This window comes from Schistocerca serialis, chromosome 8 (assembly GCF_023864345.2).
Source record: "Schistocerca serialis cubense isolate TAMUIC-IGC-003099 chromosome 8, iqSchSeri2.2, whole genome shotgun sequence".
Taxonomy (NCBI): Eukaryota; Metazoa; Arthropoda; class Insecta; order Orthoptera; family Acrididae; genus Schistocerca; species Schistocerca serialis.
In genome coordinates, this window is record NC_064645.1 from 265,307,763 (window position 1) to 265,331,943 (window position 24,181).

The 24,181-nt window shown below is 42.1% G+C and overlaps 1 protein-coding gene across 1 annotated transcript in view; it reads right to left on the reverse strand.

Moving 5' to 3' along the window:
- The window catches only part of LOC126416581 (uncharacterized), a 671,456-nt gene extending 648,002 nt beyond the window's left edge, over window positions 1-23,454 (reverse strand). Inside the window, exon 1 of the mRNA XM_050084331.1 lies at window positions 23,217-23,454. Within this exon, the coding sequence (XP_049940288.1) occupies window positions 23,217-23,283 (67 nt within the window). The 5' untranslated portion in view covers window positions 23,284-23,454. The remainder of the gene's footprint in view (window positions 1-23,216) is intronic.
- Window positions 23,455-24,181: the final 727 nt, after the last annotated feature.

A 24,181-nucleotide genomic window follows, 5' to 3' on the forward strand; every position in this document is an offset into this window, starting at 1 on the left:
TTAAGTAGTTCTAAGTTCTACGGGATTGATGACCTTAGAAGTTAAGTCCCATAGTTCTGAGAGCCATTTTTTGTTTTAGTGGTATTAATAATAGTTGTTGCTTTCTTAGTAGACAGAGAATTTTGAGATCGCCATTGTTAGCTCTATAAATAGTTCTACTGGTGTAACTGAACTTAGGTAACGTAGACGTTTAGTTTTTTTGAGTAACTGTAAAATTTTGCCGTGAGTGAGAAGTGTGGGCTCTGTCGTAGGTTTGTGATGAGCAGTGGGTTACAATTGGGGATTTGTTCAGAGTGTTTTCATTGGGGGGGGGGGGGGGAATTTCAGTGGGCATTCTAGCGAGATCCTCTCCTAGGAATGCAGAACATGTAGTAGAAATAAGTTGCTAGAGGAGCAGAAGACCTGCGTCCTTCATGTGCATTTACAACACGCAAAGGAAGAACTAGATAGGTTGATAAGAGTTAAATGTGTGGGGAATGGGAACTGACAGTTGGTAAGAAGGCAGCTGGGAGGAGGAAGTATTCAGACAGTTTTACTTTGCGTATTTGCGATAGATTTGAGCAACTTTCAGAGTTGAGTGGAGAAAAGCCTCTTGTAGATGTAGGTGTAGGAAACATGCAACAGTCCTCAGCAGTTAGGAGACCTAAGTCAGTTACAATGTGTAGCAGAAAGAAGAAGGTTCTGCTGCTAGTTAGTTCACACGGTAGAGGTGTGGGACAGCAGTTACAGGAAGTGTAGGGGAGTGAGTACAAGGTCACCAGCATCGTGAAACCTAGTGCCGGGTTGGCTCTGGTGACTGACAACATAGGAGAGTTATGTAGGAATGTTACGAAGGAAGATCAGGTAGTGCGTAGAGCAGGGAATAGTCTTGATAGAGACCGGGGCATAGGTGGTGACCTGGTAAAGATAGCTACTCAAACTGGTGGCACTAATGTGCATTTTGTGCAACTGTTTGAGCGTCATGAACGACCTCATCTAAATGCGGCTGTTACGCCCATTAAGATGGGGTTGGAGAAGACACTAGTGGCAGAGGGCATGGGTCACAAGCAGTGGTGCCAGTTGGGTCTATCAGTAGACTGGGTTTCACTAGGCATGGCCTAGTAGTGGGTGGTTGTGGGATCACTAATGGAAAAATTCCTGTAGTAGTTGGTGTTGGAGTAACACCTTTTCTAGACTGAAGTCAGCTGATAGGTATACCTGCTTAAAGGAATTCCCTCCAACTAAGGAGGTGTTCACTCTGAAATTATTGGTATATCGGAGCACCACTTAAATAACATGACAATTTAGAGGCTTCGTTTACCACGTTGCAGATTAGCTGGCTGTTTCTCAAGGAGTTCCTTGTGGAGTGGGGGAGTGACCATGTACGTAAAAAACAGTATTCCATCTGAGTCCATAGACGTATCATGGCACTGCACTGAACAGATATTTGAATGTTTTACAGGGGCAATTGAATTTAGTGAAACTAAATTTATAATTGTTGTTGTTGGTCAGTCCCCAAACTCTGATTTCAGAGCATTTCTGCTCAAGCTAGATATGGTTCTTGATTCACCTTATAGGAAACACCGAAAATTTGTTAAATGTGGAAGTTCAATATTAATTTTGTACATGACTGTGCAAGAAAAAGGATTTTTAATAGATCTCCTAAATTCATATGATCTGAGGCAGCCTGTCTTCATTACAAGACGGAAGGGGGAATGGTCTTACAGACCATGGTGCACAAAATTTGACACTAAAAGGCTGTTGTACTCAAACAAATGGCACATATAATTACAGACTTAGTAGGAAAGTTAATCCAACGGCAATAGAGAGTTTTTTAAACCTCGTGAAGGAACAAGAGTTGCAGGATATTTATAATGCTGATACCATAGATGACAACACATTTCTCATGCTCTTTGAGAGGTGCTTTCTGTTAGAACGTTCTAAACGGCGTACAAGCAGTAATGGGTAGCCTTGGTGGCTGACTAGTGGGATAATGATATCATGTAGAAAAAAGTGGGAATTATATCAAAATGTTAGAAGTAGTCACAATCAATCTACAGTAACCCATTACAAATAGTATTTATTCACAGAATAAAGTTAAAACTACATGGTCAGTTGTGAAGGAAGTGTCTGATCAGCACACAAGGTCGACGATATTAAGTCAGTTCATAGTAAAAATATTTCTGTTACTGATAAACCAGATAAATGTAGCGTATTTAACCATCACTTTCTGAACATTGCGGGTGAATTAAATGAAAAATTAGTTTCTACAGGGAATCATATAACTCTCTTGACAGACGTCTTTCCGAGATTGATGTCTGAAGTACTCCATTGTGATACAGACAAGGGGGAGATGGAGTCAATAATTAAATCACTGAAGATTAAGGACTCTCATAGATGTGATGTAGTGCCTAGCAGAACTTTAAAGTACTGTGCTTCACATGTTAGCACCGTACTTAGCCACATTTGTAATTTTTCCTTTAGGAACAGTCAGTTTCCTGAACGATTAAGGTACTCAGTAGTAAAGCCTCTTTATAAAAAAGGGAGAAAGGGGTAATGTAGACAATTTTAGATCTATTTCTAACGTTATTGAAAAGGCTGTATATGTAAGGAGAATTGATCATTTTATATCACAATTTGCTATAAATGTACAGTTCGGCTTTATAAGTCGTTTAACAACTGAAAATGCTATATTCTATTTTCACTGTGAGATACTGACTGTGTTAAACAAAAAGTTTCGAATTCAAGACAATTGTTTTGATTTAACAAAGAAGTTTGATTGTGATGATCACAAAATATTGCTCCATAAGTTGGACCATTAGAGAATACGGGAAGTACCTCACCATTGGTTCACCTCTTACTTTAACAACAAACAGCAGGTGTTGTGAATGGCTATGATGTTGGATCTGAGAGCGGTACAGTCAAATTGCAAAAGGGGGGGGGGTGCCCCAGGGATTAGTGTTGGGACCACTCCTCTTCCTTATTTATATAAATGATATGCACTCTAGTAGTATGGGCAACTCTAAAATATTTCTGTTTGCTGATGACACTAGCTTGGTAGTAAAGGATATTGTGTGCAACACTGGCTCAGTTTCAAATAGTGCAGCTGATGACATAAGTTCATGGCTTGTGGAAAATAAACCAATGATAAATCACAGCAAGACTCACTTTTTACAGTTTCTAGTACACAATTCGACAAAACCCAACGTTTTAATTTCATAGAATGGGCATATGACTAGTGAAACTGAATAGTTCACATTTGTAGGTGTTCAGATAGACAGTAAACTCTCGTGGAAAGCCCACGCATAGGGTCATGTTCAAAGACTTAATGCTACCATTTTTACTATTCCAACGGTGTCTGAAGTAGGTAGTCTTTCGACACGAAAATTAGTCTACTTTGCTTATTTTTATTCGCTTATGTCGTATGGTATTATATTTTGAGGTAATTCTTCCCATTCTAAAACGATATTTCTGGCTCAGAAACGGGTGAATCGGGAAATGACTGGTGTAAGTTTGCGAACCTCTTGTCGGCGCCTTTTCACTAGCCTCTCAATATATATATTCTTCACTGTCGTTTATTGTTAACAATATCAGCTTATTCCAAAGAATAAGCAGCTTTCACTCAGTTAATACTCGGCAGAAATTCAAGCCGCATTTGGATCGGATTTCCTTAACTCTTGTGCAAAAGGGGCCGGCCGCTGTGACCGAGCGGTTCTAGGCGCTTCAGTCCGGAACCGCGCTGTTACTGCGGTCGCAGGTTCGAATCCTGCCTCGGGCCTGGATGTGTGTTATGTTCTTAGGTTACTTAGGTTTAAGTAGTTCTAAGTCTAGGGGCTGATGACCTCATATGTTAAGTCCCATAGTGCTCAGAGCCATTTGAATTGGTGCAAAAGGGTGTGCAGTATACCGCTGCATCCATTTTCAGTAAGCTACAATAAGAATTTAAAAATCTAAGCAGTAATCGACGTGCTTTCAAATCGAAGCTGAAGAGTTCCCTCATGGGTCACTCCCTCTACTCTGCTGAGGATATCCTTGAAAATTTAAGCTGATTCTTACGTTATATTGTGGATTGCGTTTACTTAAAATTATAGCTTGAAATATTTTAGGTTCATAAACATTTTATTTTTATCTGTTATTACTTTTACGTTGTAATTTCATATACTGACACGTTCCATGACCTAGGAGATTTGCTTCTCAGTTTGGTCCTACTGAACTTGACGTGTAAATAAATAACAGACATACACGTCAACTGTTTCTACCGAGAAATCCCTCAACTGGGTATGGATTGGCCACCAATAAATCCTTTAGGCTCCTCTTAAACTGAACCTTAATGGCAGTTAAACTTTTTATGGATACTGGCCAGTTATTGTCAGTTTGTGTTCCTGAATCGTGGCGACCTTTTTGGACCAAAGTAAGTGGGTTAAAATCTTTGTGGAGTCGCATGATCGATTTACGATTGCATATTCGATATGTATCGTTTGGACCCAGCGACTTCGATAGGCAATCATTCTTGGAAATTACCCTCATTTCTAGTACTGATTTCATGAACTGAGCTGTTGGTCTGAAAGCAGATACATTTTTGAAGATAAATTTCATAATGGAATAAATATATTGGGAAGCAGTAGTTAATATCCCTGGTTTGCTAAATAGGCCTCTGCAGGATGTTCTTGCGTTTACACCTTAAATAATTCTTATTGTCCATAAGAAATTAGCTTTGCTTCAAGAGTTACCCCAAAAAATAATTCCGTAGAACGTAAGCATTTACATTGTTATAACTATGTCTGACAACATTCGCATTGCAAACAGAGATTTGTTCGGGCGCTACAGCAGTCGTGTGCTTCTGACAGATCAATTTATTATGATAGTGCAATCCGAAGAATTGAACACCACTACTTCTATCTATCTGCTATCGTATTTTAGGGATATAGTGTTGGGAAATCTCTCACAAGTTCTGGATTGCAAGTAGCGTGTTTCTTCAAAATTTAATGCAAAGAATCTGTTAGGAACCATTTATTAACGAACATGAAACTTCATTAACCGATGTTATTTACGCTATGTTTGTCTTGTTATTTATTGTAACGTTTATAGCAAACGCAAACAAAACAATACAGCAAAAGAAAACAAGAAAACCACTAGTTCGTTAAATTTTCACGTGGAAATATGATTACTTTTATGTGAGACTCCCTCTCAGATAACGTACATGCAACCACATAAGATTCATCACAGAAGAGAAATTCTGAATAGCACTTTCGATGCTTCATCAGTCTGAGTAAGGTTTTCAATAAATATCTTTAAGTTATCACACCAGTTAGTACAGTAAATATATGCGCGAAGCAAAGGATTTTGAATAATGTGCATGAATCAGGAAAGAAATGATGATGTGGAACTGCGGATACGAAGGTATTACGAAAACAAAAATTTGGAAAGATAAAAAGGAGGAAGTTTACAGCTGAAACTTTGTACAAAGTACCGATCTGGGTTGAATTGTGTAAGGACGTAAATGAGGATGCTGGATGAAGCAGTTTCATGTATACGCAAGTATGTTCGTACCTTGTGGAACGCTGTCTAGTACCATCTGTGCAGTGTAAAGCAAATGGACGTGCTGTTCGTAAACGGTATGGCGTCTGGCTGAATTGTGAATTCACACCGTTGTCAATGGCCTTAAGAAATTGTGTTCGGGTGATATTTTCATCCTCTCGTAACAGTAAAGAGTCACGCACTTTACATGTATTGCAACCAGAGTGAGATTTAGGCAAATGGTCCAGCAGTTAACAAAGGTTTACTACCGTTCCACAGTGATGGGTAATTGCTAAGTGTTTGTAAGCGAATGGGGCGGTTACTTGGCGACCAAGACAGGACTTGCTATTTGACTACGGTGTGCAGACTAAGGACTTGTTACATAACGTTCCACAAGTTACTAACACACTTGGGTGTATTCTGAAAACGTTTCATCTAATATAATCGTTTACAGTTTTCACAGTTCTACACACATTGATTTCCTAGTTGTCATGGCAGACTATATACGGAGCATTCGTGCAGGTATTCTAGTAATAATCATCTTTATTCTGACGTCATTGCTAGAGGCTCCATTTTTGGTTATCATTCTGTAACTGAACTTAGCTCAGTCCCAAAGTGGATCAACGCATATATATATATATATATATATATATATATATATATATATATATATATATATATATATATATATATATATATATATATCTTATCACACTGCAAAAATAATTTAGGATTCATGTTGTTGTTCTGGCAGTATCTTACGACATTTCATATTGTTCCAGTAGTTACACAGCTGCTTTTCATGTATCTGTTGTAATTAGAGTGCAACTTTCCAAAACACATCACAAACTTTTATGGTATTAAAAATAAACTAAAACGAATTTGCACGTAATGGTAACGTCATTGTGAATATTTGCTGTTGCTGTCTATCAGCACGACATATACCAGGACCGTTTGACTCTCTGCGCTGGTGTGTAGACGTCGACGAATATAAAAATGCACTGGTAATACCTAGCTGCACTAATCATTGTGTGCGAGGAGCATGGAAACTCCAAAGATTAGGTTGTCTGTCGATCCAGGAATAGTGTTTAACAAAATAAAATAGTGCAGGTGTTCAAAATTCCGAGGAATATTATTATAAACTATAGAAAAACAGGGGTAAAATACAATACATAAAAGAACCAAGAGGGGAAATAAAAATGGATGGCCGACAACGAGGTACTCAGAAGGAGTACAACACAGGGATTTAGTCTGTCGCCCTTAGTGGTCAATCTATACATCGAAGAAGCAGTGAAGGAAATAGAAGAAAGGTTCAGGAGCAAAATTAAATGCCAGGGTAACAGGATGTTAGAGCTGACGGCATTGCTATTTTCGAACAAAGTGAGAAAAAATATTTGCGACACGTCGAATAGAATGAGGAGTCCAACGAGCAAGAACTGCCGACTGAGAGTGAATCTAAGAAAGACGAAAGTAATGAGGAGTATAAACAATGGAACTAGGTATAGACCTTATATCGAAGTTAGACACCACGAACCACACGAAATGAAGGAGTTTTATTACTTAGGACGAAAAATAAAAGATGACGGACGAGGTAAGGAGGACATAAAAAGCACACTAGAACAAGTGAAAGGGCACTGCAGGCCAAGATTTCAGAAAGAAATTGATGAGTATGTCCACGTAAAACACAGCATTGCGTGAGAATGCTTCACCATGTGCAGGAAAAAAGAAATGGAGAGTAGTGGTTTGATTTTTGGTGCCATATAATGATGCTGAAAATAAAGTGGTCCAATAAGATCAGGAATGTGGAGGTCCTTCCCATATTCGGCTAATAGAGGAACATGAGGAGAACATTGACAAGAAGACAAGATCAGGCAGGCTGTCAGGGTACGTGTTAAGACATCAAGAGGTGACTTCTGTAATGCTTGCGGAAGCTGTAAATGGTCAACGCTGTAGGAGAAGATAGAGATGGGAAAACATCGAAGATTGAGGCCTTGAAGTTCAGTTGCTACTCTGACATGGAAACCACATGACAATCCCATTTTTGTTATTTTTTTTATATTTATCGTGGGTGAAGTTCAGAACTCAGATAACAATCTTCGAAAACAGTACAGTAAAACTATGGAAAATTCTGGAGAAACGACTCTGAAGTTTTCCGAGCTTCTATAATATCCTCAAGCCAGGCAGTTTTCCAACGGGTCGCATGTCTCTGTGGTAGAATGTTCGCCTACCACATGGGCGGCGCAGGTTCGATCCCAGTTGAGGTATATTTTTAAACAAAGGGGCATGTTCCAGTAGCATTCCGTGAAGCTTAAAATGTTCAACCATAAAATATTTCTTCCCAAATTTTAATTTAATTCAGATAATATTTATGAACAATCTCTTTAAAAGTTCACTAATTAAAAATTTATATTTGCAGTAAAAACTGGATTTTTGTGTGCGATATGTAATCATAAATAAGAAAACGTGTATTTTTCATAAAATGACATATATCATTAAACTAGCATGAATTTTATAAATTTTATATCATTTAAATGGCGTAGGTATTCGAACTGGACACAAACACATAAAAAAGACGAAAAATTATTGATTGAAACGAGACTAGAACCAGCGATCCAATGGTTACCAGTGTCGACCGCTACTGATTATATTATTTTTAAGTATTTTACACTTCATGGAAATGCTGGTAGGACATGCAAGTTTAAAAACTTGTGGCGGCCAGGAATCGAAACTAGGACTCATATGTGACAGGTGGGCAATCTACCACAGATCCATGCTGCCTGTCAAAAGAAAAAAAAATTGACTTGTACTTTTGGGCATTAAAGACGCTCGCAAAACTGAAAACAACATTTTCTCAAGAATATTTGAGAGTTGCATCAAAATGCTTTGGCTGATTCATAGATAAATCATGCACTCCACGTGCCCTACATATCAAAAATCCAGCTCCTCTGCGGGGTGGCAACTGGAGTTAAACAGTTGTTCATTACAAAAAATGACCTCGTATGTATTTATTCCAACCTTCTATTAGTCAATTTGCGCCTTCTCTCTCTCTCTCTCTGTCCATCTCCTAAACCGATGTGACTGTCCATTTCCTTCCCCCCTTTCTCTATCGAAGTTATCACCCACAACCCGAGAGGAAGCTGGTGATTCGTACCCCTAAAGTAACTCTGTCCAAATCGTAATTAATATACATATCTTATTAGATTAAAGTCGTTCCAGGGGTTTAGGATGAGCTTCACACACTTAACTTTGCTAGTTTACACTAATGTCAGATATGTTTCAGATGTACTTCACATATTTCACGGGTATTTGCACAAATATTTCACCGGTATCCCTAACTAATTTCGCATTGCGGTTTTATTTTTACGCAGCTCAGTGTTTATCTTGTGAATTATGTATCGTACAATGATTTAATTTTGAAATTGTTGTGGTGTATGTGGCTAATGCCTGTGGAATATGTTGTGAATAGGGTTAGTAGTTAAAAAGTATAAAATTGAAACGTCATGGATGATGGTAAATGACGTCAGATCTCCTGTCCTGTGTGCTGTACGATAATGTATTGCTATCGATATGTTCAGTGAAATATATGGATAGACTCTACGAAATGTGTTGCGAATAGTGTTAAACCACTGAAATAATAAATTAAACCTCATATTTAATGCAACAATTTTACAGCATGAACAGAGAAGATTTTTAAGCCATTAATACGAACTCGGGACCTATGCCTTTCGCGGGCAAGTGCTCTGCCAACTGAGCTTCCCAAGCACGACTCATGCCCCGTCCTCACAGCTTTAATTCCGTCAGTACCTCTTCTTCTACTTTCCAAACTTTACAGAAGCTCTCCTGCGAAACTTGCAGAACTAGCACTCCTGGAAGAGAGGATATTGTGGAGACATGGCTTAGCCACAGCCTGGTGGATGTTCCTAGAATGAAATTTTCACTCTACAGCGGAGTGTGCGCTGATATGAAACATCCTGGCAGATTAAAACTGTGTGCCGGACCGAGACATGTTTGATTTCTGCGTTTTGCTAGTGAGAAAGTTTCGTAAATGTTTGATACTACATGTAAAGTTTGTTGCAAGTCACGAATTGCTCTCATTCTCAATTACTGGGTGGGTATTTGCGCGTTGTGGGCTACTCTTCTGTTTCACCGTCACCACTACCCATTTGATAATCAAGTACATATCTGGTAGCATATGTGCTAATGCACGCTATAAGCGATTCCCGTTGCAAACTTCGTCAATGTACAAGCGCGCACACACACACACACACACACACACACACACACACACAAACACACACACACACGCACGCGCGCGCGCGCGCAACTTTCGCATTTATAATGTACGTACGAGCACAAACATCCTAGTCTCGTGTGGACTCCGAGATGACGATGATGTTCAGATGTGTGTGAAATCTTACGGGACTTAACTGCTAAGGTCATCAGTCCCTAAGCTTACACTCTACTTAACCTAAACTATCCTAAGGACAAACACACACACCCATGCCCGAGGGAGGACTCGAACCTCCGCCGGGACCAGCCACACAGTCCATGACTGCAGCGCCTTAGACCACTCGGCTAATCCCGAGCGGCGTGTGGACTCCTTGTGAAATAAATAGGTAGGCACAAGAGAGATACAGGTGGGGGACCACATCAAACTAGTCAGCGAAGGAAGAAAAAGCTACTGGAACGATAGTATACTCGCAAATTACGGAGACGTCTGCAGTCGACTGTCAGATTTGATTCCATTTCCGCAGATTACAGCGCTACTCAAGTGATGTCAAACGTACGGAACTACCCCCGGGGAGAACAATAGCAGAAAACGGCACGGAGAGCCGGTTCGCATCACATCTGCGGGGCAGGTCGCGTGCCGCCTTGCGCAACGGGCTGGCGGGCCCCAGGAAGTTATGGGGGCGCCACACGCGGCCTTATATAAAGGAGACGAGTGGAGTAGGGAGGGGAGTAGTGGCGAGGCCGCGACGCCACGGTCACCTGTGGAGCGCCCCGACGCCTAGCGCCGCGGCGCGTCGCCCAGCCGGTCGATGGTCGTGCCGGCGTCGGCGGTGGCTAACCTCGGGGAGCCTGCACTCGCTGCCCAACAGGCCGCCTTTGGGGATTCCCTAGTGTACGACGCGCACAAGCGAACTGGTCAGTCTCTACTGTCTACACTACTGGCCATTAAAATTGCTACAGCAAGAAGAAATGCAGATGATAAACGGGTATTAATTGGACAAATATATTATATTAGAACTGACATGTGGTTACATTTTGAAGCAATTTGGGTGCATAGATCCTGAGAAATCAGTACCCAGAACAACCACCTCCGGTCGTAATAACGGCCTTGATACGCCCGGGCATTGAGTCAAACAGAGTTTGGATGGCGTTTACAGGTACAGCTGCCCATGCACACGATACCACAGCTCATAAGGAGTAGTGACTGGCGTATTGTGACGAGCCAGTTGCTCGGCCACCATTGACCAGACGATTTCAGTTGGTGCGAGATCTGGAGAATGTGCTGGCCAGAGCAGCAGTCGAAAATTTTCTGTATCCAAAAAGGCCCATCCAGGACCTGCAAAATGCGGTCGTGCATTATCCTGATGAACTGTAAGGAGCGAATGAATGGTAGAGCCAAGGGTCGTAACACATCTGAAATGTAACGGCCACTGTTCAAAGTGCCGTAGTGTGAACAAGAGGTGACCGAGACGTGTAATCAATGGCACCCAATACCATCGCCCTGGGTGATACGCCAGTATGGCGATGATGAATACACGCTTCCAATGTGCGTTCACCGCGATGTCGCCAAACACGGATGCGACCATCATGATGGTGTAACCAGAACCTGGATTCATCCGAAAAAATGACGTTTTGCCATTCGTGCACCCAGGTTCGTCGTCGAGTACACCATCGCAGGCGCTCCTGTCTGTGATGCAGCGTCAAGGGTAACCGCAGCCATGGTCTCCGAGCCGACAGTCCATGCTGCTTGAAAACGTCCCCATCAGTTTACTCAGGGATCGAGACGTGGCTGCACGATAGTTACAGCCATGCATATAAGATGCCTGTCATCTCGACTGCTAGTGATACGAGACCGCTGGGATCCAGCACGGCGTTCCGTATTACCCTTCTGAACCCACCGATTCCATATTCTGCTAACAGTCATTGGATCTCGACCAACGCGAACAGCAATGTCGCAATACGATAAACTGCCATCGCGATAGGCTACAATCCGACTTTTATCAAAGTCGGAAACGTGATGGTACGCATTTCTCCTCCTTACACGAGGCATCACAGCAACGTTTCACCAGGCAATGCCGGTCAACTGCTGTTTGTGTATGAGAAATCGGTGGGAAACTTTCCTCATGTCAGCACGTTGTAGGTGACGCCACCGGCGCCAACCTTGTGTGAATGCTCTGAAAAGCTAATCATTTGCAGAGCACTGCGTCTTCTTCCTGTCGGTTAAATTTCGCGTCTGTAGCACGCCATTTTCGTGGTGTAGCAATTTTAATGGCCAGTAGTGTATAAAGATAGCACAAAGCAGTGGTGTGTTAGTACTCGGATGATATGCGGGTTCTGCAGCCGCTGTGGTCTAACGGGTCACTGCTTCGACGCAGGGAAGGAGCGGGAATTTTCCTTCTTTTCAGTCCGTACAGGACGGCCAAAGATATGATCATCGTGCTACCAGGTCAATACCGGTGTACTTTACCAGGGATGAAAGGCGGTCGGGTCACCATCCACACTCGTCCTCCTAGTGCCGCGGCGAATAATGTTTGCACTGTATTTGCAGTTAGGCCAGCACTCCAGTCACAGGCTCGTGCCTTAGGCTGCCTATGGAATGTCTGATAACAACGATGGGAGTACCTCACTTAACAGACGAACTACACTGACGTAAACAAAGCGTTACATAACGAACACACTGATCCCAAACTGATACCGAGTGAGGTGGCACAGTTGTTAACGCATTGGACTCTCATTCGGAAAGACGGTTCAGATCCCTTCCGTCCATTCAGATTTATCTTTTTCATGACATTTTCTATATCGCTCCAGGTAATTCCCGGTAGGTCACTTTAAAATTGTCACCCACGATTTTCTTTCGTAATCCGAGCTTGTGCTCTGTTCTAATGACCGCACCGTCGATTGGTCGTTAAACTCTGTAAGTCTAAGTTCAGATGCTACGGGCGCTGGCGCACGCGAGCAAGCGATCGAATTTCAGAAGAGTTCAGATGATGAGCGGTGTGTATAGTCGCTGTGGTCACTCTCTCCTAGTCTGCTTCGCTTTCAGATATATTGTGAGCGGATTTTCAGAGGCGGAAATTGTAAAATCGACTATTTCTGAAATTGTTTGGCAAGTTCGCATCTGTTTGTGGATAAAATTAAGAGACATCGTGACGTAACACCAGACGATGAAAACTGGATAGAATAAGCTCAAGGATTTAAACACTTTGCAATGTTCCTTATTGCGCCGGAGTTCTCGATGGCAAAGATACATTAGAATACAAAATCCACAACACTGAGATTCCTTGTACTACACTTAGAAGCATTTTTCCCTTGTGCTGGTGGTGCTATTTTACTCGGACTATAAACATTCGTGCTTATGAAAAGATTGAGACGCAGGAATTTTTATAGATTCTACTGTATGTGAAGATCTTTGGATATACTGTACAAAAATCAAGACCTTTGGCTTGCTTATGTCATGGATATGTGATGGATCATTTGACGTGTGGGAAAATTTAATGAGAGCGTACGGCGGCAACTAAATGAATTATGAAAAGAAGATAATTATCTAAACGGTAACTTGAGCTTATGGGTGTGTTGAGTGTACCTGTGGTATAGCTGTTAATACTCGGAGAATACTACTGTACATAGTTCATTAGATGTAACTGTAAGCTGTACTGAACACACTGTAGAAGATGCTGTAGTAGTTGACAACTACGTTCAAATGAGAGATGCATTTAAACACGAAGACATCTTAGAAGGAAAGCTCACAATTATAAATGCTACTCGCAACGGATGATCCACTACATCAGAGTATGACTTTGGCCTACATTTACCAAAAGTTTTGTCGAGGTAGACTTAATATACACTTCGTATGATATGAATAAAAGTGTAGTAGTTACTTTCTTTCTTGGGTCATTCCCCTGGCAGAGGATCGAAATCAATTCTTCCCAAGCCGCCGTCTCAAAATTTTATACTATACAACTACAATTCTATATTCCCACGCTGTCTTCTACTTAGCCAACTAGGAGCTCGATGTCAGTATTCTGGCATTTGGTTTCACTAATTTCCCTCATCATCCTACAAAGAAAAATAACATAAATATAAAAAACAAGTCTGGTCACGACAGAAACGCACAGTCAGCTCAGCAGCACACGGTTGGAACTGATCACTGTAACAGGGCGTCAAGCACATTTATCTGCGTCTGTGAATGCTGCACTAACGCCCATCAACACTTCTTAACGTGCATTCATATGATCTGTTGTATGTTCAATGTTCGATTTCTAACCGCGCGTTAGGTTTCCATCATCTGCGCTTAGCCTAATCTTCCATTCTTTCTTCCTCTAATAATTGATACTACTGTGTGTCCTTACCTGCGGGATGTCAAATGGACGCTCACTGTTTCTTGACTTCACAAAACATTTAAATATTTGTACTTCATTCTATAACAGGAACGGTTTGTTGCCATGAACTTCCTGTTGAACAAATGCATTGTATAAGATTCGCTGCCTCCCCCTGAGTACCAAGTCGTCAGTTCTAGAAGTATTAAATGAATTTAGCCTTAGTTTTCTACACAAAGAAAAACGCGAAACGGAAATATAACTCCTGGACCTAGGATCGACCCATCAGTTACTGAGCTTTACTAACTATTTTATAGTAACGTTTTGTTAGAGGATGCTTGAGGTTCGTGACACAGGACCAGGGATGGTATGCTAGTATGCACACTGGCGAAAATTTTAACAAACTAAATTTATGAAAGGAACACATTTACTAATAAAAGGATCCGACTCTTTCAAGTAAACGTGGGACACGTATGAAAATTCTAAAAACATGCTCCTGTAAAGACAAACTGTATCCATCACATTTGACCAGCAGGAATTGAGCTGGTTCAGAACCGCAACATGGACGCGGGTACGCTTACATACAGGTGTCAGTCACTCACAGAATTACCAGAGACAATATTCAACCTTTTTCTAGCCAAAGTTGAATACGAACATGATCAGCATCGTGATAAAGGAGGTGAATCGTGACTGGGTAGAGAACAAGTCTGAATTTAGTGGAATGATAGCGAAATTTACGCTTCTGATAAAACCATAACGATGTAACGAACTGCATTTAAGTTATAGAGGGTTGCTAACTCGAAAAGCCTGAGCTAGCTGACATCCAAAATTGCTGCCTAAATGAGCACAGAAACAGCGCAGTATACTCACGGCCAGTGACTCGACTCGATTCGTCAGTGTTCCGGTTACTGTTCTAAAATCAAACTGCCTCGCCTCCGAGTACAGGGATCGAAATAGCATTAACCATCCAGTCAAGACAAATTCCGATTTTTTTAGTGGTTCCAGAAATCTCCTTCAATTCGAGGAAGGGAGAGAAGACGCCTGCTTATGCATTCACAAAATTTTCGGTCGATTCAACGTATAAAATTCGAACGAACGCGCCGCAAGCGCGTAGGCCTGAAAGCAGGCGAGCCCGTTATGAAAATCCGTCCAGATAGGACTCTGACGACTCACCCGAGTGGCATCTGAGGTCAGCTTTGAAAGTTCAACCGCTCTTTCCAAATCTCCGCCGCAGAGCACAGCCGTAAAGGTCCATCTGAATTGGCGCAATTCCACGCGCTTGTAGTTACACCCACAGTCATTCAATCCATCGATCATCCATATTTAGCGTAGGTGGTTACAGGTACATAGCGTGCTGAATAATAAATGTGAGACTAAAACACAGTTAATTTTGCTTCCTATCGTGATCTTTCTCCCTGCATGGGAACATAAGAAATAATACAAACAGGGAGAAGACGCTGGAGTGAGTGAGTGATAGCTATTGGGGCGAGGGGGGTATGACATCACTGGAATGTTTCACATGCAGGTATCAAATCAACATCCACGAAGGACGTGCAAGTGCAGCTCATCGTCATCTTTCGGACTTCCAGCAAAGTTGAATCACTGGCATAAGGTACTGGCAGCGTCATACCCAAAGGCCGGGCAAACAGTTGGCTGCAGCACACTACGTGCCCAGCAAGTAGTGACGAGATGGACTCAAGACACAAGTACAGTCCGAAGAAGAGTTCAGAAGGACACTACCAGAAGTTCGTTGAACTGCCCGATTGGCTCTGATGAATAGACGAGTGGACGACAGTTGATATCCGGTTAAAATGGCTCTGAGAACTATGGGACTTAACATCTGAGGTCATCAGTCCCCTAAGTACTTAAACCTAACTAACCTAAGGACATCACACACAACCATGTCAGAGGCAGGATTCGAAACTGCAACAGCAGGAGCAGCACGGTTCCGGACTGAAGCGCCTAGAACCGCTCGGCCACAGCGGCCGATTATTTGATATCTGGAAGAGATTACAGTCAGAGTGCTGTAAGCTAGGTTGAGATCTCGATTTGCCGTGTGGAACTTACTTCTGACCAGAGAGGACAAATACTGACATGGTGTAGAGCCAGACTCAACTGAAGTATTGAGTACCAGTCTATGGTGTTTACCTTCTGGATGTGGCGGTGGTAATGATGCCTGGTGTGTCCGTTGGCGACCGGCTAAACGGTCGCATGAAGCAGCGATTCTCGACTCGCACACATCTTAATCTCCAGGAAGGACGGCGTGGGGTGCTGCTGAATACGGCAACAGAACTAATTTGGTAATTTTTGAAGGGAGGCTGACTGCACACCAGGATTTGGCAAATAATGGTAAGCCTCATTGTTGTACCCTTCTGGACCAAGATACCGATTAGCACAGCCCAGCAAGATAACGCCAGAGCCCACACTCCAACTCAAACCATAAACTACGAGGGACATTCAGTAAACACCGCAACATTTTTTTCTCGCCCAATTTCGGTTGAAGTAATGCGGATTTTGTTCTGGCATATGGTGAAATATTCCCGTTTCAGCCTTCCCCGGATCTCGTACCTTCTGGCTTCCATCTGGCCCAATGACGTATGCGCTCCGTGGGAGGCAGTAAGTGGATGATGAGGAGGTTACTAATGTAGCTACACGTTGGGTCCCACGTCGACCTGTGGAGTGGTATCATGTAAGCGTACAGGCCGTCCAAGTAAGGTGACCTAAGGCCGTCTCACTGACGGAGATTATGTTGAAAAAGAGGATTTTGCAGCCAAAAGAATCTGGAATAATGTGGTACATTGGAATCATGAACAAAACCTCGTACGTGAGGACTGTACAGATACTTGATTGCCCCTCATGTGAAGCAAATAGTTCGTGTCAGGGATCCAGTGGAAAGACAAACATTCATACTACCCTCCAGTCATATTCAGAACTGATAGAAAATGTGTTTCAGGTACCGGAATAAGTTCCTCAAGAGGGCATTCGGACGTGCCACAAGTAATGCAGTGTGTTTCCCTGCTTGAGAAAGTCGCATTTCACGCTGATGTTCATGATAGACATCACTTCCAAACGGAACGAAAGTTTGATAATTTAATACTCGTTATGTGATGAACATCTCTACATCTTTTTTCTTCGTGTCTACATATTTGCAATCCTCTGTCGCTAGGGGACTCCAAATTGTAGCGTCTGACATGGCGGTGTGTAACGTAACTATGTCGGTGCCTGAGAAACAGCGTGCTGCAGTCGAGATTCGAATTCGAAAACTTCGTCCACTCATAGAGCACTCTCTCCATCAGCATGACAATGCGAGACCACACCCGAGTGCTGCAACATCTACAAAGATTCCTTCGATTCACTGTCATATACCATCCTACTTACAGTCCCGGCTTAGTCCCTTCCGATTGACATCTGTTTCAAAAAGTTAAAAACCCTCGAGGACTTCACTCTGATAGTGATGCAGCGGTGCAAGCGTAGGTGAAGTAGTAGCACCCTCTACAAATCAGACATTCTACGGTGACGATACAAACGAACTGATCCCTCCTTAGGAGAAATGTTTTCGTTGGCTAGGTGGTTTTGTTGAGAAATAAGTATGTACACATGAAGAATAAAGACGTAGAATGTTTGAAAAGCTTTAAGAGTTTTCTCTTAAAAATCGGAGGCATTAATTCTGAGCATGCCCACGTAAATGTAGGACTGGTGCTCCACAGAGTAATACTTTCCATTTCTGTCAGTGTATTTATCGTAGTGTATTAGTTCAGGACTGTACTTCGATTTACAGCTGTGTCCTTAACCTAGTGATGGAAACAGTGGCAGTGGATCACCAGTTTACCAGCTTCAACTTTAAAGCTCATACTTGCACCTTATGTTTACGAAAGACTTCATTGTTGATGACAATTTTCAAACCTAGGAATGAAACATCTTCACATCAGCTACTGCGAAAAATCAGTTTCGCCAAGAATACTGTCAGGTGAATTACTATTCCGCTGCAGCAGTCCTCAAGGGGGTCATATATGAGGTAGAAACAGAGTTACCAGTAATAGTTTTTGCATTCATGTCGTGACTTCTTCAATATGCAATCACAATCGTGGTATTCTCGCATTATGTTCGCTCTCTTAATACATCTACCCCATCGAAAGTCCAACAGCGCTCCTCCTGATTCAGTAATTCTTGCACAACACCCGGATGGGCCTAAATGAGTCGCCAGTTGATTTTTATTTTCCTTCTCTGGCTCATGAATTTAAATTCGAAGTAATTTTTCTGCAGTGTGAGTGGGTGCAGCCTAAACAATCGATTCCCGTGGAATTTTCTTTGTAGCGTCAAATGTCTCAATAATATCGAGGATATGTGGTTTTAAGCGTAATTTGATATATTCATTAGACAGGGAATTAATCCTTTGCGAAATTCGATTCAAGAATTGTGATAACATAACGAAAAAGCAATCAGCGCACTGAGTAAGTACGGCAATCGTGCTATTACGCTTTGAAGAGGTTATGTTGTAAACACCACCTAATGGTAAAAGCGACTGCAAACGTTTCCGCCGCGATCTGCTACTTCTACAAAAATTTGGGAATGCAGCCGTAGCTAGCAAGTCACCACTATTATATGGGAGTGCGGGCTGCACCGCCATTCCTGAGGCTCACAGGATGGCGGGAGGGCTTTCAGCCGAAATACCACTAGAAGATAATTTGGACTACAGCTGCATTCCTGTAAATATAAAAACGAGACGGCAAAAGTTTGGCTAGGATGGCCATATCGTAGGAGAATAGTCTGCATTCTCTCCTTGGCAGAGCTACATTTCATTAATCAAACTGCTCTTAATGATGATGCAACGACGTTTCCGTGTAAACAGTTCGGTTGAAACAGTCTTTGAATTCATTTTACCTATATAATACAAAACATCAAGCTTAAATGTCTTCCGAGGCACCAGAATAAATAAACTTTGCGACTCAAAGTGGTTACATGTGGTAGCAGTGAGTAGCATTATTTTTCACTTCATATGTCTCAGAGCCAATTTTATATTGCGTGATGAAGCCGAAGCAGTTTTCTTTCGAGTTCACTCAGTATTAGTGTAATATGACGAAAAAATATGTTATATTTCCTAGGAGCGCACTTATAGTGATGGCTGAGACAGGAATCGAGCATTTTTTGTCACATTTACACAGCCATCTAAGAAATTTTACTTTACATGAAAGCTATATTACCTACGTAATGGTTCGCGACCATTTATACATGAGTCTGAACTCTTGGTGTGTGTAAGTGGTGGTGAGTGGGGGGGGGGGGGGGGGGGGGGGGGCGAGGTCCGCAGCTCGTGGTCGTGCGGTAGTGTTCTCGCTTCCCACGCCCGGGTTCGATTCCCGGCGGGGTAAGGGATTTTCTCTGCCTCGTAATGACTGGGTGTTGTGTGATGTCCTTAGATTAGTTAGGTTTAAGTAGTTCTAAGTTCTAGGGGACTGATGACCATAGATGTTAAGTCCCATAGTGCTCAGAGCCATTTGAACCATTTTGTGTGTGTGTGTGGGGGTGGGGGGGTGCTTTGTAGCAAAGGGGTAGGGGGTGATTGTTTTTGTGAGGGTCGAATATGTGAAAGGGTAGGAAGAGGAAGGGATGACACTGGACAAAGAGAGAAAGATAAATAGAACGTGACAAAGTAAAGGAAAATTGCACACTACATTTTGTCACAGAATTCTGTACACATTTGATCTGCCGCAGCTTAGTAGACACACTATACACAAAGTGAGACGTCACAGCAGACAGGGTGAAGGAGCAGCATATCATTCTAATCGAATTCCGATGTGGTACATAAATAGGGCAAGACTGTTTCATTCTGCTCTATTTGTTCCGTTAGGTTTTGTTCGCCTCCACAGCCTCGTAACTGAAGAATCTACTTATAACTCAATGAAAAAGCAATTGGTGTAATGCTATTGAAAGTAACTACTTTGACGTTGACAGGTTATTCACTCTTCAGCGGCCATGACTGTAAATAATCTTTAATGCTTCACTCACTAGTTAAGCGTATCGTTTATGGCTGATCGTACCAAAGCGCGAAGTTGTCGAGAGTGGATCACAAACAGACGTTGATCTCCCTGTAAGAATGATGTCTACTGATGTTCTGGCAAAACACAGTGCTCGGTTTTCCTAACATGGTCTTATTAGCATTATATAAATTTCTGGAGGCCGGTCCAAAGTGCAGTCATTAATCTGCGCACAGGACGTACGGCAAATGAAATAATTCTCAACTAAACTCATTAAAACGACACATTACCGAGTGTGAAGTAAGTCTCACTTAGCTAATTGAATTTAATAAATAATGAGAAGCTACTGGACAACAGTACAGACTTCCCTGCGACAAAGACACCAGTGATGAAAATTATGTTTGAATTGTGTGATACATATATTCATTCAGGGTCGCTATGTCTGCATGCGAATAGGAGGAGACTTATTTAATACTTGACTGAAACGCTATAGATTTGCGCTTCTTGTAAACAGTCAGCTAATACGCAACTTTTCTCGCCACTAATGTCGGGACGGCGTGGGCGGTCAATTTTACAACCGGAGGTACATGGCGTCTCGTAGCAATAACGCATAAATTGTTTCTCGAACACATGGTACATCTGAAACGAGCGTCAGATACCCCTCGTTATTTCAATAGGAGAAAATGTTTCGAGGAGTAGAAGTGGCAAAAACGTCATGAAACTAAATAGTACAGCTAATCTGTGTTGGCACAGCGGCTAAAAACTTTACGTCTGAACTGTCGATGTACTTTTGATGTTATTATCATTTAAGAATCCTTCAGACCAATACGGTACATCTTACGTGCTTCCTGTGCTTAGCGTCCCAGAAGTAGCAAATAGAGACCGAGAAAGATTGATTCCAAAACTCTTAGGCATACCTTAAACAACCTGTAGTCACTCGAGATGACTTTCTCGACAGAAACGCATCTCTGGGACACATCAAAATACATTTCGAATTTTCACGATACCCTTACACGTAACTTTTTTGTAGATGTAGAAATGCAAACATATAAAGTATATACGACACATTTTTCTATTACTGTGCGTAGTTAATTATAGGTGATTTCTTGCAAACTGAGTAACTCCAAGAAAAGATTTGGCGATAAATTTTCATATTTTAGATATTTTTATTTGCGGAAAATTAGAAGACATGAAAAATCCCGCGATACGCCTGATATGTATTCGCGACACGTCATTGTGACACGGCGGTTGAGAAACTCTGCTCTAGCTGCACGTTAGCAGTAATACCACACAGAATATCTTCGGAATCAGCAACACAGTAAAGACCAAACAAGGACTAACCTGCATCAAGAATATACCCTAAATTTCGCTTTATATGTTATGTCATTGTTATTCTGAGGCAGTTCATGTATGGAGCTGATTATAATAATTACGTTAAAGCCTTATAGAATATTAGTTGTGTATCTGAGACAGATATCACACATATTGTCATTACTGTTTTCGAATCTTCACTAAGGTCTCATCAGAAGATTAGTTTAATAACTAAGAGAAAAGGGTCATTAAAAGACTCGGTACCGTAATAGAATTAAAGTTTTATTTAGATACACACCCAGACGTACTTGAATACATTACGCGTGTATACAACTTAAGAGCTTGGAATTAATAATTTTCTTAAAAATATAAGCCCTAGCGTGGTTAAATAAACAGAGCGATTTCTGAACAAAGCATTTTTCTAAAGATTTCCTCTTCTTTTTTTGTGGTTGCAGTTTGGCTGGTCGGTAATCACTTGCGACCGCCAGTAAATAATCTGCTGTTCGCGTGGACCGCGTCTACAGGAGCGCTTTATAAGTCTTGATTTTGGTGTACGTCTGTCTTACGTACTCCAGAAGTCAGGTAATTTTCATTTGTTTCCCTATGAGAAAACCTTCTCTGACAATCAATTTCATACTTTGAACAAGTATGATCTTATATTTACGAGTTAAGAGACACTAACTTCATACAACTATATAGATAACTGTAATTTTCATCTGCAACAAGCAGAGCACAGTTATGTTTCGACCGCGCGCTGGTCTTCATGCCTGTTCAGGTTGCGAATTATTGTGCAGTGTAATGACGTACGAATATTTCTGTATGAAAGTTAGTTAGTTTCACAATTTAGTTTCCCAGTATATTACGATCCCTGATTTCCTTGTTTTTGAACAGATCATTTGATGGTTACTTGGAAACAACTAGAACCTGTAATTATACCCCTTGAATGACCTAAAACCCAAATCCAGAATAAAAAAGAGAAGATAGTCACTCTGTTTTTTAAGACAGTGAATCGAGAATGTGCTTTATTTACCTTGTTAAACAATCAACGCGACCTAGTTCTGCAAGGAGACGGGACACTTTTATGAGTACCAAAGCTATTTAGATGACAATCTATCAAAATATCTGCTTATGTACTATGTTGCTGATAGTATTAGCTGCTTAGAAAGATATCAAGAACCTCTATTTAGTTGTTTTTGATAGTTGTGGCAGTTGACATAAATCATTCCAAAGGTGGAAGCTTATTAAATACTTTTCTTATCTGTAGCTGAATCATTACTTCGACCGACAAATGAGTGTCAACACAATCAGTAATTAATACAATTGTGAACCTCTTAATCCCAACAGAGACTGCAATCGTAGGTTGTATTACATTCTACTGTCACTGGAGCATTTAAGTGAGAGAATATCTGGATGTTCATATTGTTGGTTGTGTAGCATTGCTGCCTCTGGCAAGGGTGTGGATTTGGAATGCTGCGTTCACGAAAATGTTGTTAAAATGAGAAAGATTCTATCTCAGGGTATACATTGCTTTTGAACTTAGGGTACCGTGTTTGCTAAATACGTTTAAATGTAACTCAGTAAATACTTTGGATTTAAACATCAGATGGTTTGCGCCAAATGGCATGACGCCCAGTAGTGAGAATGTAAGTATATTTGCATAAATTGTATAGTAACGCGAAGGCGTATATTTCTTTCTTGCCGCTGGCTTGCGAGTAAAAAAGACAGCCTGTAGGGTTAGGGAATACACTTCATTGTAGGAGGAACAAAGGAAAGGCTGATCAGCAGTACTTCTGCGTCTTTGTTGGCAGTTACGGATTCAGTTATGTTATGAGATCAGGAAAAGCGGTCGGAGATATAGTTTTCTTCCTTTCCCAGTGTGCGAAGAACTTACCTGTGGTGAGGTAGATGGCGCACAGAAACAGGACGTGCAATCCAGTTCTCGAGTAACTCGTCGCCATGGTCGCTAAAAACTTCAAGGAAACTTGCCCGAAACTCGAGAACACAGAGTCACGGCGGTGAGGCGCGCTCGCCGACAACAACAAGAAACTGGTGAGCGCGCGACGGTTTGCGCAGACACCACGGACACTCACGCGCCGCGCCGCGGACTGATCGGCTGTTTCCGTCCGCTCCCGAGCTGCTCCGACGCGACGCGGCGGGACGCGGCGTCGACTACTCCGGCGCTGGCGACGTCGGCGGCAGCAATGGCGCTCCGGCGCCGCTGTGTACGCCAGCGGCGCCAGTCTGCGCAGGCGCGGACGCCTCGGCCCCGCCGCGTCGGTCGGTGGTTCCTGGCTGCCTCGAGACTCCACTAGCCGTGAAGTTACACCGCGACTGGCGCTGATGCTCTCGGCGTTGATTTGAGGACATCCCAGTATTATTCCGACAGATTAGCTCCATGTTATACAGGGTGTTACAAAAAGGTGCGGCCAAACTTTCAGGAAACATTCCTCACTCACAAATAAAGAAAAGATGTTGTGTGGACATGTGCCCGGAAATGCTTAATTTCCATGTTGGAGCTCATTTTAGTTTCGTCCACCTACGCTCAATGGTGCACGTTATCATGATTTCAGACGGGATACTCTACCTGTGCTGCTAGAACATGTGCCTTTACAAGTGCGACACAACATGTGGTTCATGCACGATGGAGCTCCTCCACATTTCAGTCGAAGCTTCTCAACAACAGATTCGGTCGCCGATGGGTTGGTAGAGGCGGACCAATTCCATGGCCTCCACGCTCTCCTGACCTCAACCCTCTTGACTTTCATTTATGGGGGCATTTGAAAGCTCTTGTCTACGCAACCCCGGTACCAAATGTAAAGACTCTTCGTGCTCGTATTGTGGACGGCTGTGGACATG